The 16,260-nt window shown below is 57.2% G+C and overlaps 3 protein-coding genes across 3 annotated transcripts in view; 2 read left to right on the top strand and 1 right to left on the bottom strand.

Moving 5' to 3' along the window:
* Positions 1-450: 450 nt before the first annotated feature.
* Positions 451-4,292, bottom strand: BESB_065640 (uncharacterized protein; the record flags this gene model as incomplete). Its single annotated transcript, XM_029364957.1, has 7 exons — positions 451-494; positions 917-1,032; positions 1,293-1,384; positions 1,816-1,856; positions 2,370-2,589; positions 2,932-3,070; positions 3,466-4,292. The coding sequence occupies 7 exons, from the start codon at positions 4,290-4,292 to the stop codon at positions 451-453; spliced, it is 1,479 nt and encodes a 492-aa protein (XP_029218540.1).
* Positions 4,293-5,162: 870 nt separating this feature from the next.
* BESB_065630 (ribosomal protein RPL44) lies at positions 5,163-6,132 on the top strand (the record flags this gene model as incomplete). Its single annotated transcript, XM_029364956.1, has 2 exons — positions 5,163-5,378; positions 6,031-6,132. The coding sequence occupies 2 exons, from the start codon at positions 5,163-5,165 to the stop codon at positions 6,130-6,132; spliced, it is 318 nt and encodes a 105-aa protein (XP_029218539.1).
* Positions 6,133-9,886: 3,754 nt separating this feature from the next.
* Positions 9,887-16,260, top strand: part of BESB_065610 (uncharacterized protein) — a gene marked incomplete at both ends in the record, with an annotated part of 33,543 nt that continues 27,169 nt past the window's right edge. Inside the window, 2 exons of the mRNA XM_029364955.1 lie at positions 9,887-10,056; positions 10,513-15,575. Coding sequence (XP_029218538.1) covers positions 9,887-10,056; positions 10,513-15,575 — 5,233 coding nt within the window. The remainder of the gene's footprint in view (positions 10,057-10,512; positions 15,576-16,260) is intronic.

Below are 16,260 nucleotides of genomic sequence, written 5' to 3'. Positions count from 1 at the left end.
TAAACGGGAAAAACGTCAGTGGGGGGTCGCATCAACCACGGGAAAAAAGGTGGATTAGCAAAAGACCGTCACCAAAATCCTGCACGGGATACGGCAAGCGGTGCACCACGCAACTGTACTGTGAACTGCACAACGACCTAATTCTGCCTTCTCCCATTGTTGATTGATGCATGGCACCCCGGTCACGCTCCAAACCTAGAGTTTCTGTTTTGAAACTTCAGAGAAAACGCCTTTTAGGAGCGCTCTCTCGGACTGTTCACTAGGCTGCGTCACTGTACTACGGGCCTGAATCTACTGCCACATACAGGGCGTATGTGGAACTATACTACAGGGAAAAAAACGCGTCCCTGTGTGCCGCACCCGTGTTGTTGCCTAATCACTGACATCTCAACGAATGCAGGCGTATGACCAGGATCCCTAGTTGTTTTTGCTGTTAAACAGGACCAAGTCTCATGCTTTCTTCACCTCTCGCATAAGTTGCTGAAGCAAATCCCCTAAGAAAAAAACGCACACACACACATCCGCAGTTAGGGCCCAATCATGCAAAGCTCTTGCCGTGGCGCGCGCCGTCCTCACCGGTCGCAGACAGCAACACGCAGCTTTAGCGCATGTCAACGCGTCTTGATCATTCTTTTGCCCCGTCTAAATGCATGCGCCGTAGCGACTGTAGCCTCACTTCTTCCGCCGCAGAAACGGGCATACAACGAATGACCATAGCCGAGAAAAGCCGCTTGTTGGTATACTCCTCCTCCCGGCGTCGCAGAGGGATGCCTCAAGGCAAGGCAGTCAGCACAGCCTCGCACGTTGTTTGCCCCTGGAGTAATTCAAATGTATGCGCGTAACCCTTCTCCTCTAGGTCTCCTGTATCGGATGAAAGCGTCAGGTTCTAGCCGAGGCCCCCTGAAACCGCTCGCACCTAAGTATGCCGCGTTGTGATTGAGCTGCGGAAAGGCATCCGCTTCCAGACAGGCAATGCCAGTCTGTTCGTCGTAGCGCTCCGGACCCAAGATATCGAGGAGCCGCTGCTCTTGCCTAAGGAAAAAATGTCAGACACGGACACAGACGTGGAGATGGAAGAAAGTCGGCAGAAGAGAACCACCGCGAACACAGCAGGCAGACCGGGGACGAACGAAACTGGGAGACAGAAACGCATGATGGTTGATACACGTGAAGCAACACCACAAAACAAACTATCAGTCAATATGCACTCATGAACCATCGGCTAGGACGCAGACACGGCAAGCCCCTGTGCCTCCCCCCGCCCCCACTGCATGTCTTTACAGCAGATGTACCTGGCGGAAAGCTTGAGATCAGCCACGCGGAAAGACACGCAACATGCTGTCTTATTTGGCTCCTCTTCTACTTGCGGAGGACCCCAGAAAACCTGCCGGTAAAAAGCACACGAAGCGATGTAGAATGCCGTATCCAATTCGGTTTCATTGTGGAAATAATTCGAACGCGCCGTCATAGTCAACCGTCTGTCCAGTTCGTCAGAGCGTGAGTGCTTCCCACCAAATCAGGGTGAATCGCAACATACTACACCGTCCGCGAGGTCAACACGAACGGTCGAGAGAGCAAGTCGCGAATGCCTACTCGTCCGCACTATAGGGTAGCATGTAAAAATCGGTATCCTGTGTTCTGTGAAGCGTGGTCCGAGCAAATCCCGTAAATCACATCCGTACAGTCTGTCACCACCAACCCCCAGTCAGTCAATTGTACCACGACCGTTCCGCGCCGCGAACAAGGCCTCACTATCTGCGACGGATGACAGCTGGCGTCCGGTGTGCTATACGGCGCCCACAACACCGAGCTTACATCATAGTGAAGCGTGTGAGGGAAATCGAACCGCGCATGCACTGAGCAACACGCACACACACGCACACACACACAGAGGTCACGAACTGGAGGCATCGGTGCCTAGCGGGCGACTCGCAGTAGAGCGCCTCGTGGGGCATGTCCCACCCCCATCGCCGTATCGCGCCGTGGCAGGGGTCGCGTCGCCCTTGGCCGCCGTAGTGTATACCTGGCGTTGTCTCACCGCTGCGAGATGAACAACACAACTCCCCCCCCCCCCCTCCCTCCCGCCCGCCACCCCTACCCCCCGTGCCACCCTCGCGCCTAGATCTGCTCTTCACGATTTCGATGTATACGGTGAGTCGCGTAACGCTGGGAGGAGCGAAGATGCACCTTGTCACTGCGTCTTTGCGTTCCCGCCGCATCTAGCTTCTGTATCGAAGAGCGTCGAGAAGGCCGAAGGGCCTCGGCGGAAGGGGCGCTGCGCACGACTTCCAGACCATCCCCCCTTCACTTTTCTTGCCCCTCCCCCTCCCCCCCCCTCCTTTGGCTGCGCATGACAGTCAAGAGCTTACAGGGTGAACGAGGGAGAACAGCTTGGTGCTGCAGTTTGGTGAGCGGCGTCACAAACGTTCGGCCGACGAAGCGGGATCCTTTCTGCCGTCCCCCGGACGTGCGGTCTCCGTCTGCACCGTCAGACTGGCCTTGGGACCGCTTCTCGCCTTTTGCTGCGCTTTCGTGCGCGAACTCATCGTCGCTGTCCACGTCGTGCGTCATGCCGACAAGCCGGCGAAACTGACCAACACACGGAGATCGGAAGCATCATGCACCACGCACGGTTCCAGATCCACCAACGGTATCAATACGGAAAGCATACAGCTGTCGCGATCCAGGAGGCGGTGTGCTTCCTCCTGAACGCCTCGCCAGCCCCCAGAGTCGAACGACGCTGAGAGCGGGATGAGATGCCTTCCCCAACGTGAACTAGTGAACAAACCAGATCTGTGCCAGCAGGGCAGTCGCCTCTCCGAGGCAGCACGCGGTCTAATTAGGACACGCGGAAAAGGTGTGTCGCACCATCTCGCAGCCTCCCGGAGCCCCTGAGGCGGACGAAACCAGGAGTCGCGCTGCCTTGCTTACCCGATACTTGTTGCGATACGTGAACATGCGCTTTGTCTTCCATCCAGCAACTGCGCGCGAAATTTGGGAACGAATATTCCTCGCGAGGCTGGCCGGCGGCTCCGGGGTGATGCGGTCCTCAAGACGAATAAGAGGCGCCCTGAAAAAGAGAAACCTCGACGACGGAAGATGTGGGCAACGGAAGAAAGGGGCAGCAACTGAAAACTACGCACCGGGTCGTACAGGATACAATCAAGGCGAGGCGCGCGCAGGTGAGATGCCAGGCCCCCAGTTTGGCAATGGAGCAAAGAGAAATCACGGTCAAAAAACTGCAAGTGTCTAGACGCCAAGCTCGACACACGCGTCAGAAACTCCTTCTCCTGGGCGCGTGGCGAGTCAGTGGCCGAAAAAAGCAAAATGAGAAACGCGAGAGATGCAGTTCCGGAGGGGGGAAGGGGTCTGGGGTGTGTGACCTCCAACGGTCGAAACTCGAAAAGGCCAGTTGCGGTCGACCCGCTAATTCGCCCCCTCCTTTCCACCAGTGCTTATTCGTACTTTGTTTTCGTTGCAATTTGCTCTGCGGTCAGAACAACCTTCTCCTTCTTGCCTCGCTTCTTCTTCCAACGGACTTGCATCCACGACGATCCGCCACCGGGGACGAAAAGGTCCAGAGCTCCCTCGCGCATTTCGCCGAGAAACGCAGAAACACATGGTACCGAACCTCCCAACGAGGACCCGGGTGTCGCGTGCGAGAACAAGCGACTAGACCCGCTCGAGTGTCGGAAGGCGCACACACTGGAGCTGGGCGCAGCACGGGCGGCCGAAAAACAGACGCGAGACAACGTTGACTCGCGCCGACCCGTTGGTGCAGATATCGATGACGAGGAGAAAGACGAAAGCGCGAGCCGAGGAGCGGAGCGAGAAGAAGCCAGGGGCAAACGCAGGCAAGACGAACTTGTGGAGCCATTGCCATCCATCGCGCAGAAAGACCTTAACGACCAAGAACGAGGCAGCCGAGACAGGGGCGTGTCTTCTACGTTTCCTAGAGAAGAAAGGCGCCGGCACCGTGGCAGGGTGAGCGGCACCAGTTGCAGAGCTCGCGTCTGTGACTCGAACGCGAACGGGGCAGAGGAGGGGAAACGCCCGGTCTCCGGCGGAAGCCGATATGCAGAGGAATCAGGTTTCACTTTCCTCCTCAGTACGTCTGCACATCGCAAAAGAGGAGGATGCGCGGGAGGATCGGATGACCGAGCAAGGAAATTGCCTCGCGACGGTTTTGCGGCGGAGTAACGAAAGCTCTTGGCTGGGAAGGGCACCTCGCGCCCCCCGTGCCTTGGAAAACTGCCAAAGGCCTCGCCTGTAACCCGCGCAGCTGACGACATCGTTTTCGCAAGCCAGCCTTTTTTCCAAAACGACTAGCTTCTCCTCAGCCCCGTTTTTTCCCGGCAGATACGGTAGCGAGATGAGAACGACGGCGCCAGAAAGGCTTATCGGGCCGCGTCAGCCCTGGTGCTGAAGAGCCGCCGGCCGAATATGTCAACGTTACGTTTGCCACGAGCCTATCAAATGCACGGCCTAGGCAGAAACCTCACACACGGCAGCTGATCTACCTTGCCAGAAAAAAGGGCCCGTACCACAAGACGTACGGCAGAGCGGAGGTCCAAACGGTAGCGCAGGCAGACAAAGTGCGCCTCTCCAATAGCGAAACTGGCGCCTGCGTCAACCGTCCTCGTTAGCGTGTGTTTACGGCGGCTTTCCTGACGAAAGTCCTTCAGCCACCAACGGGACTGGCTTTGGGCTGATGGAAATGGAGCTTCACCTACGCTTCGGGGCCATCCTCACAAACTGAGCGACATCAGCTCTACACGTCTCCACCTCAGGGAGCACCCACCCCCAAACAGATATGTGAGGAAGAAGCCGGAAATAGAGCCTGGCTATGGCATCCGCAAAAGACAGTTGCCACGGCGCATGCCGTCTATGTTTCAGCACACTACCGCTTTTCTTGCCGGAATGCGCACATGTACTAAAAGCCGAGTATTAGCCGCCATGCATGCGAAAGGGTCTGTCTCCTCCCACCACCAGCATGCTGTTGGAACGGACATGACAGGACAGTCGTGTGAGAGAGTTTTCCCAGTATGCAGGGGTGAGCGGGGCGCGTCGGCTGTGTGGTCGGGGTTCATCTTTTCTTCTTGTGTCGGTTTGCTGTCGTCTTTCTTGGTTTTGTGGAATTTTCTCGGAGCAGCGTCGACAGGATGGTGAATGTTCCAAAGCTCCGCAATACCTTCTGCAAGGGGCCGAAGTGCCGCAAGCACCAGCCCCACAAGGTGTCGCAGTATAAGAAAGGTAAAGACTCTCTCGTCGTGCAGGGGAAGCGACGTTACGATCGCAAGCAGAAGGGTTTCGGTGGACAGACCAAGCCCATCTTCAGGAAGAAGGCAAAGACCACGAAGAAGATCGTCCTCAAGCTTGTAGGTTACGCGAACGTGGGCGTCTTTTGTCAGACGATGAATCGGGCGCCTGCACATGCCACTCCAGGCAAAGAAGGTGCAGTTTTTTTTTTTTTGGATGCCAGGTTTTGAATTCACTCTGTGGAGGGTCATGTGGCTCCACCTTTGAGGCTCCGTACGGCAGAGTTGGAGCGGGGAATTGACTCTGTCTTTAGGCGGCTCGATCCTCCGGCGTCCGCGCGGGCGCGTGCCCCTGAAGAACTCATGTCCGCAATCGTATACAAAGCTACGCTGGGACACTCGCTAATTCTTCGTTGTATAAATTCGGACGGAACATCCTCGCAATCTTTTATGACACCGAAGCAAAGATGCGGTACCTTGCAGCTTCCTTCTTTTCTGGGGAGTACCCTCCGAGCAGACGAACTTGGTCACAACGTAGGCTGGCGCCCCCCAGGTTTACTTTCATCTTCAGTGAAACAGGCACCTGGCGATCTGCTCCGTCCGCGTGCTGGGCAAGAAAGGGACAACTAAATGTGTTTCATCTTCTGTGCTGTCGCAGGATTTCACCTGTGTGGCAGATCGCGGCCGTTTGTCACATGCCGACGGGGTTGCATTCTTCACGACTGTGTGGAGCATGCTGCCATTGATTTCCGTTTCCTCTCTGTGCCTGCAGGAGTGCACCAAGTGCAAGACCAAGCGTCTGCTGCCCATCAAGCGCTGCAAGAGCTTCGAGCTCGGAGCTGAGAAGAAGAGCAAGGGAGGACCTGGGTACTAAATGCTTTCGGCGTGCTAGTCTTGTCGTCAGTCACTTCTCAACTGCGTCCGGGATCGCCTTCGTTCCGCCAGCCGCCATGCAGTCGTGTCGTCACTAGTGCTTTGGTGCCAGCTCCGGCGGCGGTGTGTGCGAGCGGCGAACACGCGAAGCGTCGCTGTGCGTCGTTCGGCCGATGCGTATACTCGTGATGCCGTTGTGTGCTGGTGGGACTTGCGGCTACCTCCCCATGTTGTTTCTAGAGAATCTATGAGGAAGGAACGGGTGCCAACGGCACCTTAACTTCAAACCTCCCCTGTAACTCTTTTACTGTATACATTCTCCGGAGGAGTGACGCCGGACACCTGGAAACCACTTCAGGACGTTGGTCGCATCCTGGGCGGGTATTTTGCCCATCAGCGAAACGATTGTACGCTGACCTGTACAGGCAGTTATACCCGCTTGTGGAATGCTGCTCTATATAGATGAGCTCCTCGGGCGTAAATACGGGCTCTGTAGGGGGGACAGGCACTCGAGAGCTGTAGTGTTTTTCTGTAATGGTGTTTATTTTGCAAGTTTGTCCGCGAATTGTGATGTACGTTCCCACCCCCGTGCCGCCAGGGTTACCGCAGACCGATTCCCCATGTGGCGGCACATTTGGTAGCCCTTACACCTTGTAGAATCATTTCGCTAGCTGCATTTGAGCATCTGGTATTTACTGGGCAGCTCGTCCATTGCCAAGGAGCTGATACAATAGTTCTAGTGGTGGCATCAACATCGGTGAGGATAGACCGGAACGCTTGAACGCTTACAATGTGGTTCACTCAGAGACGCGCGTCCGTAGTCGCTTGATTGAGCAGGTCTGTTGCGATCCTTTCGCGCCGCAGTAAAACAGTGTGGTTGCGTCAAGGGGCGATAGAGCCGCTGAAGGGTATCACGATTCCTTCCGTCCTTTCAAAAGATTCCCAGTTTGGAGGACCAGCGAGGAATGAGAGTAGTTCCAGTGCATGGCACGGGTTACTAGATCGCTCACCAGTTCATGCGGTGACGTGTTGTGACGTGGCCTACATAATTGGACGGTTTTCTTCGATAGCACCAGGCCCTTCCCTCTTCGATAGCCATGCAAAGGCGTACAAATCTCGGGCGCGGCTATGCATTACCTTTCGTTGGCTGCATGCGCCGTTGATACAGACCTGGGAGTCACAAAAGCATTAGCGCACTGCCTTCCGAATTGACATGCACTCCAGCTGCGTTCCCATATGCACTCTCTGGAACACCTGGCACATCTGCATATTGTATACTGGACGCAGAAGAGATGTAACGGGCTATGACGTATGCCAAAGGGCAAACATAGGTCCATTATCACAAACGATCGCTATTGAGGGTACCGTCTCCTCCTTTCACCCAGCGGATGGTCCCTTTCCGTAAGCCATAATGTAGGACCGGCGTCCTTTATGCAGAGGTGACTGCTACCACGCAAGCTGTAAATACAGTATCGCTCGGCAGGACCAGGCATCGCGCTGGTCCTACATGGCCAGTAACTGCAATTGCGTGCAGACCGTTTGGTGAGAAAAGGGCATACTACACGGCCATGTGGGACTGGCGGCTTGCCTGGTCCTGCCGAGCGGTACTGTATTTATCGCGGTCGAACACATGCACGGCTCCTATATTTTCCTGCCAACCGAAGCGCTCACGCTTCCGCAGCTAAACTAGAGGAGAATATCGACGAATTCGGACAGCTGGAGCTCTACCATCTACACAGATAGCGAGCTTATCCCGTGCGGTGTCTGAGACCGCCGGCGAATGTGAACGAACTGTGAGAAGAATCTCCCGCGATGCAAATGGATGGGTTTCAAGCTGTTGGCCGCCTCCCCTCTCGCGGCGGAAACTGTGTACAGCGGAGTGCCTACCAGAATGGTCCTATGCGGCTTTTTCCCCGGAAAAGCTGAAAATCAGGCCATCTCGGCCCCTGCTCGTGAGCTCCCAACTCCCGGCGTTCGCGGGCCGTGTCTACACCGTGGACGATGCATTCAATATCAGAAATCATGTTTCTGTCGGCGTCCACACTTCAAAAGGGGGAGCACTAACATAGAGAAGCCACCACTGGCGTGTACGCTAACGAATCACAGCCAGTTGTGCGCCCGGCCAATGGAAGACTTTCCTTGCCTCCTAACACAAGCTGGTGTGTCACGCGACGCGTTGTTTTTCTCCTCCCACTGCTCGGCGCAGGGGACGGGCACCCAGGTTTCCGATGATTTTCCGTGGGTGCTGTGGTGGCAAGGGACGTGATCCAGTCGATCGCCGTCGACTGCGAACATATTTCCTGCGCACGCAATAACAGCCTCTGTGCGGCAGCAGGTAGAATGCTTCTGCTCTGACCAAGCTGCTCATAAACGCCTAGAGCTTACGGAGCCCACGGATAATAACGCCTCTGCATCGTGCGTACGCGGCGTTGCAGGACCAATAAGCAGAATTGCACCACTTAGAATAGACATTTTCAGCTGTTTTCCAAGGAAAGTAGAGGAATGCAAGTATGATTGCCCCCGCGCGGACCGACGCGGCGGCAACCCTGTTAGATCAGCTATCAATGACCCGACTGATTGCGAGCCGCCTCATGCCTCACACACGCGTCCAGCCCGCATGTCCGCCCGGGCACAGGCTCTGTCTCTCTTGAGCTGTTGTCGGCTGATGCTTCTAGCATCCCACGCCACAGGACAGTAGACCGCGGCAAGACATTCCAGCCGCATATCCGTGCCTTTGGATCCTTTGCTGCCAGTGAGGAGCTACAGGTGTCATTGCATGGATTTTATGATCTCTTTCTGCATATACAGGGATAGAAAAGCGGTCGCCCGTGTCTCCCGGTAACCCGAAATGTGCATGCGCAGCCTTGCAGGGGGCTCTCTTCAGCGCTAGCGTGATCGCCTATCTCTACGCAGCGAATACACACCTTCGAGTTCGAATTGAGCAGTCGCTACACTTTCCCGATATACCGTTTGTTTTCAGCAAGGCGATGGTTTGCCGGTTTTTTGCCCGTATCTCCAGTCAAAGGCACTCCAGGTGGTCCGCGACCTGACCTAACCTCGGTCCGACGCACGCGGAGACTCTGCACGCATCTTCACATGAATTAGTCTGTTTAATCTCAATACACGGAACAAAATGTCGCCTCGTGCGGTGCGGGTGTCTCCTGAACGACAGACAACGGAGCATTTTCTTGCTGCGTCGTTCCTGGTCGTGTGGCGACTTCTGTAGAGCATGTCTCCTGGGTGGATTCGCGTCGATAGCCGATTCATTACTGAATAACCAACCAAAAAAAGGCATCACTCGCCTGAATTCATGATTGTCTCATCTGCATGAGTCTGTCTTTTCCACGGCGATTTCTTTAGTTTCGTCTTCCAGGGCCAGTCCTCTCCCTGCTGACCTCCTGCTGCCCGGAGGGACAGCACGTCATCGCGTTTCTGGGTGAGGTCAACTGCTATGCCACTATTTCGGTCTTGTATCCATTAATTATACCTTGCTCCTTCCCAACCATTCCCTTTCCCTCCAGCCAGGGGAAACCACAAGTGCCTCTCCGTAGAGGCACCCATCTCTTCCGCATCGCAGTATGCGGGCGAGTCTCCGCAGTTGCTGTGTGAACAGCGGATTAACTCACGAGTAACAGCAGCGGACAGCGCTTTAGCATGCGCTAGTTCATGAGGGAGTCGGGCCATGTGGCAGCAGGTATCAACCTTGTTGGCGTCTCCAGCGAGAGACGTCACTTCGTCACTTGGCTGTCGAAAAAATGTTGGAGAGCCTTTTGAATCGCGTTCTCCGGAAGTACCTCAGTACCTACGTTGAAGAAGTCAGCACTGGCGAGGTGTCTTTGTGGGGCGGGGACATCGTGCTTCGAGACCTCCAACTCAAGCCCGACATCCTGGAGAAGATCGCAGGATCTGCAGCCGACCATCTTGAGTATGTTCAGTGGCGTCGAAAGCACCGAACGTAACGAAGTCACACTGGAGCGTGGGGGCACGTTCGTCTCCTTCCATCCTCCCCGCACTGGCACTTCCGCCTCCCCTTCCTGGCTACACTTCCTGCGACCCATGCCTGTCTGATGGATATTCCTGCTCTTGTGTTGTCATGACACCAGCTCTTCGAAGCGGCTTCTGCTGTTTTAGACACACCTCTTCGTTTCCATATCAGGCCTGCGCGGCCGGACTCGTTACCCTCAGATCCGGGAGACCTCGTAGCGTCTGTGCCAGCCGCAAGTCCACCGCGGAAACAAACCGATTGTTTGGAGGCCTGTGCGCGCTGGGCCGCCTCCTCACACTGCGTCGCCCTACCGTTTCTGCAGCCACCCCGGCCGTGGTGGTGGTTTCGCCAGATTGCTTTAATTGGTTGTGCTCTCTGCGGCGTCTGCCTTTTCAGGTTGGTGTATGGAGGTATCAAAGAATGCCGACTATCCGTCCCGTGGCAAAATCTGCGCACGGAAAACGTCTTGGTGCACCTTGATTTGATCCAGATAGTTCTGCGGCGCCGCCGAAAAGCGCTTGAACCTCCCTCCTCTGCCGGTCCAACACGAGTAGCCGGCTCGGATTTGAGCCTCGCTCCAGGGGCCCTTCCCGCGGCCGCCGCCCCGTTGGACGCGGGTCTGCATTCTCCCAGACCCCCAACGCAACCCGCAGAGCCGCTCTCTGTGGGTGGGGACGTCCCCCTTGCTTCCACGGGCGGCGGCAGTCGATGGTCTCGCACGCAGGCTAAAGGAGAGGATCCGCAGCTGCCCGCGGCGGCTTCGCCTGGGGCCGGCCACAGTGGAGGGGGTCCCCGCGCCTTCGCGTCATCTTCCTCCTCCTCTTCTGGTCCCAAGGCATGCGCATCCTCTGCCCCCCGTCCTGCCCCCACGAACGCGGGAGGGCGCAGCGCGGACAGTTGGACAAAGTCTATTCTCGCGTCGATTCTGTCAAACACAGCTATCCGCATCCGCAACGCAGTGATCCGCTACCATGACGGCCCTCACAGCGCCTCTCTCTCTCTCGGCGACCTCCTCCTCCAGCCGCGCGAGAAAGCCCCGAGTATTCTGCCTCTTCCCGCGTCTGGCTCTTTGTCGCTCTCGCAGCCTTTCGGAGAATCGGTGTATGCCGCGCCTCCGTCGACGCCAGTTCCACAGGCCAGGTTGAGTCCCGATGCACCTACATCCAAGGTACACGAAAGTGCACACTCTGAAGCCCCAAGGAACGAAGAATCCTCCTCGAGGGCTTCGGGACTTCCTACTACCAGCCCACACCCCCTTCTTGTTTTGCTCAAGCTTCAGCAGCCTGCACCTGCGCCGCCGCGGCCGCCGCTTGACGAGGGGCAGGTGGGGGGCTCCACGAGCCAGCACCGCCCGTCAGACGTTGCTGCGGCAACATGTGGAGGAAACCTCTCTCTGCACCGGCTTTGTCAAGTAAAAGATCTTACCGTTTGTGTTGAAAGCAGGAGCTTGCCGCTGCCGAAATCCCGTACTTCACTGTCCCGCGCGCCCGCTGCATGTGTCTCCGCGCCGGCTGTTGCGTCAGACCACACTGGCACAGCCTCAGCGCACCCTTCTACGGCTGCGTCTCCTTCACGCTGTGCCTGTGCCCTGTGTGCCGTCTCCGATATTCCCCCGCTGCCCCTCCCTCCCTGTTCGTCGTCCGCCTCCGGTTCGGCAGCCTCTCCTTCCGTTCTTGGCGCCACTGTAGAGCCGCCGCAAACGAGGCTCTGCAGAGGCGTGTCGCTTCCTTCAGAGTGCCTACGCTCGCATTCGTCTTCGTCGCTCTCCAAGTCTCTCGCACCTTGCGATGACCACGCGTGCTCCCCCTTCCCGTTTCGGGCCGCTCAGTCGCGGCTGCCCGGCTCATCTTCTGCCGCCGGCCTTCAGCTGGTGCCCGTAGAGCGCGCCGCGGCGTCGACGAATGTGTCTGCCACGTCTAGTGATGCTGTGGGAATAAAGGAGAAAGTTGGACCAAGAGGGGACTCCCCGCGTCTGTCGGCCTCGCCGTCACGCCCGGCGTCTCCGCCGTCGTCAACACATGCGTTGCCGGTTTCCCTTGGACTCTCGGCGCCCGCACAAGTTCCCGGAGCGGATGGCGAATGTCGTGAGTCTGCGCGGGGGGAAGTGGAACATGTGGAGAGATGCATCGAGACAAACAGAGCAGCAGCTTCGGGCGGTGTAGATGCAGTGGCGCCCGCCCAAATGCCAACATATCGCTGCGCGCCCTGTGGCGCCTATGCCAACGACAGAGACGACAGTGCGTGTTCTCCAACGCTTCGCCGCGTTGCCCGAAGCCGGGCGGAACTCCCGTTGATCCATCGATGGGGGTGCGAGATTCATTTTTCGTTCCCACTCGCCCTTTTCGACTCTGGCAGCGGTCACGCAGACATGTGGCAAGGTGAAGACGAAGCGGCAACTATGAAGTCGTGCGACTGGGGGAACCGCAGAGGGCAAGGAACGAGCGCAGCGGACTCACCTCGGCAGGGCGCATTCGATAGAAGATCTTATGATGCAGGCGAGACGAGCTTTCGCATGCAGCGCCGCGATCCAATTGGACAGGAACGCGGAGACTATCTTTCTACTCGAGGAGCTCTCCAAGCTCCGCCTCCCTGTCCCGAACAACACGCTTTAGGTATTATGGACATCGGTCACGAAGAAATTATGGAGCTGTACAGGGAGTCCAAGGAGCAGGTGGCGCAGGCGACAGGTGGCTTCCCTGACCTCCCAGAGAAGCTGAGAAAGCACCTAGAGGAACAGTTCACGCCGGCGCAGCAAGAAGAGTTAAGCCGGCTGATTCGAGAACACCACCACGAGCAGCAAGCCTTGCTCCTGGTTCAGCAGAAGAAGAAAGCGCTGGAGAAGAGTCAACGCTCTCGAGCTTCTGTGGCCCGCCGAATCAACCCAGTCACGATGCAAATCAACCTGGCACCATTCCATTTGCGCCTCAGCTCGTCGCAGCTTTTTGCACTGAGACAGATGCTCTTTAGCGATGCGGAAGATGGTTCAGATGAAGGCGGAGATGAAAGAAGGGTGCTGCACGGCCGCTGTACGGCTGGCGAGTCTCTGGTCGATGAGCGAAACGAGACGGAGGACGTGGCACATCCATCGCACGCAATACGGAAGGTGAACAGCCAGAGTGCGGAGATACAGGTCACCCGCGGAGTGCGTGGGATCTCTGCTCTGGATGAGGTTATGGATGCCCGCCTCGACCTTACTCGTGAGGGCGACACCCTCGGCCCTGGTGGCGGGTCGGGGCGATTAGGCCAGAGCAACAGCCAGTTGGGGAATGGCGCGCCGAGCTGCACGGGCAGAGATCCGAACACTGTTTTGGTGACAGAAGTGGAGCGCACACAATGTGCCAATATCCCAGCAGGCTCTTTGCGCAGTGCAATGGAGGGACCGAATGTACCTGTTTGCGTAGAGGCACACGTCACGATGGCTGATGGAAGATCGGACGGAGATCTCGGAGCGTCAGAGCTGGTCTTGGACAGTGGCTGTGTCTTTGAAGAACAAAGGTCAGGCTGTGACTTCCCGCTTGCTCCCGCATGCTCAGCGTCTGCTGAAAGCGACCACGTCAGCGTCAGTGGAGAGCCACAAGGCAGTAGGATTGCAGCTATGGAGGGAACTCCAGGGAGCGGGCACGAAGTCCCTGCTGGCTGTTTGCCGGCGGAGGCCTCGCGCGGCGACAGGAGACATACAGCAGACAACTGCGACAGAGAAATAGATGGAGGTCACACACTCATGCGGACAACAGAAAAAACAGACTGTACAAAGGACGATAGAGACGGGGCAGGGGGAGATGAAGTGTCACAACCTGGAGCCGCTGGGCGTAAATCCTGGGGTAGATGGGTCGCGGACCTTCTACTGGGTAGTAGCAGCGATAAGGAAGACGATGACGAGGAGGAACCCGGGGACGAGGAGGACGAAACGGCAGACCTTGGCACGCCGAGACAGGCGCAAGGAATGCCGGTGCCTTCGCGTCGAGAGGGTCACGCAGAGCATGCAGAGGTGCCGTTTGCGGGCATTTCAACTGATGAGGCGGAGGAGGCCGGCAATCCTGATGTCCGCGGTGCAGACTCGGTGGCATCCAGTGTGACGGATAGTGGAGCTGATGGGGTTTTCGAAACTAGGCACGCAGGGAATGACGGCAGCTCACGCATTGTGCGTGGGGGCAGCGGCAAGACTTGGGGACGTTGCACGGACGAGTATCATTGCGAATCTGGGGATAAGAGAGAAGAACGACTCTTGCGAGGAGGCGGATACGACGCAGATATCCTTGCAAATGAGGACTCTCAATCGGGTAGTTGGGTATACGAAGCCAGTGAATACAGTGATTCCCTTTCTGATTCCGAATACAGTGAAACAACCGCGTGGGACGATGAAACAAATGATCATACATTTTCCTCGGACGACAGCTTCTTCTCGTGTACGGGATCGACGATATCAACCTGGTCAGACACTGACGAGGACGAGTGGAACCGAGGGTGCCAAAACATTAACTCTCGCGAGTCAACACCGAGAGGCCGGTCTGAGGAAAAACGGGAGGCAGCACCGGAGTACGCGGCGCCCCTCGCTAGAGAGGAGCCTGACGAGAATCCGCTTCCTCTGCTGACTCTTCTCCAGCGCACCTGTGGTTCAGTTTCCCTTCGCCTTCGCCTCGCGTCGTTCACTGTCACCCTAGATTTGGTCACCCTCAAGCGTCAGCGCCGCCTTGCATGTCCTCCGTCCTTTGAGTCTCCGCCCGTCCGCGGCCTGTCAATGGGGGACGTCCGCCTCACTCATGGACCGTGGGACTCGGGAACTTCGCTCCGCGACTATTCCACAGCGATCTCGTCGCCTCCCGCTGTTGCGTTTTGTCCCCCTGGGCGCTCCTTAAGCGACGCGCAGCGGTATCCCAAGGCAGAGGCAGAGGGAAGCTGGAATCATCGCGCGCCGCCGCATGTGTGCGGAGGCGAACTCGAAGAAGCGGTGAAGGAGGAAGTAAAGCAGATTTTCAAAGTTGGCGTGGACGACCTGTACATGACCCTCACCCTCGCACGCCCTGCGGAGGGTTTCACAGAAATAGGCCTGCGAGCGAAGGCCATTTGGGCGAAGGAACGCGGGGGCAGCATGCACCAAAGTTTGCAGTATCGCTCTACGCCCCGCAAGTCACTATCTGCCGGGGCCGGGTCCACGGGTGCGTCCTGGCCTGTGTGTCCGTGTCCGACGTGTGTTTACTACACAAAGGCGGATGAAAACGGGTTGCAACGTCTATCGCGGCGGAAAAAGGCTGCGCACAGAGGGAGGGGCTCAGCCAAGCACAAGGAAAGTACTTCCTGTGCTGTTGAGGCTGAGGAGCGTGGAGACGGCAGAGCGGGAGTCAGTGAGGCAGACGGCTATTTGCCCAGTGAGGCGACGGACGACGAGGAGGAGAACGATCACTACTTCTTTCGCCTGGGCGAGGTTGCGCGTGGAGCGGGAACGACTCAGCAGCGACAAGGTGAGTCTGAACCCCCGTGCTTGAGTGGTGTTGGAGGCGTGCTTCGGATTGAATCGGGGTTGCCTGCCTGGTCCTCGCCGATCCGCGCGCCGCAGTGGTCTGTCCTGTCGCCTGCGTGAGTCAAACCGAACCTCGGCCGCACACACTGCGGTCTGCATTCGGGTATGCGGTTGCGTACTGCGTAGTACGTTGGAAGTCTTCTCACTGGCAGGCAGGGGGCGCGAACAGATGTTGCAATGTGTCCGCTGTGTCAAGGAAACTACATGCGTTTACTCGCGACATGAGAAGAGGCAATGCGTCGCTATGAGTGCAGGTACAGACTGGCGACAGGTAGTGATGTCCCACGCTCCGCAAGTGCCTCTAACGCCTGGTCCGCGGGGGCTGGGCGCGGCTGATACGTTGACTTGACCGCCGCGGCCGCGTTTGCTATCGAATCTGTTCCGCGTCATGTTTGGTCTCGGGGTGTGGCGGTTTCTGCTCGGCGACCGCCCTCTCCACTACCAGTCGTTGTCAGTTTCCTTGTAATGCGTTCGCTAAATCGCTCTCCATCAGCGTGCCCCAGTTGGCCTGTAGGGATTATCGTTTGAATCGCCGTACGTTGTTTTCATCCCTCACTTGGCGCCGTGTTTTACCGAGCTCTCTTGCCACGGGTTCTCTAGTTTCCGCGCCACCATATGCTGAGTTG

This window comes from Besnoitia besnoiti, chromosome VI (assembly GCF_002563875.1).
Source record: "Besnoitia besnoiti strain Bb-Ger1 chromosome VI, whole genome shotgun sequence".
Lineage (NCBI taxonomy): Eukaryota > Apicomplexa > Conoidasida > Eucoccidiorida > Sarcocystidae > Besnoitia > Besnoitia besnoiti.
The sequence above is the reverse complement of the archived record's forward strand: the minus strand, read 5'-3'. Positions and strand labels throughout refer to the sequence as shown.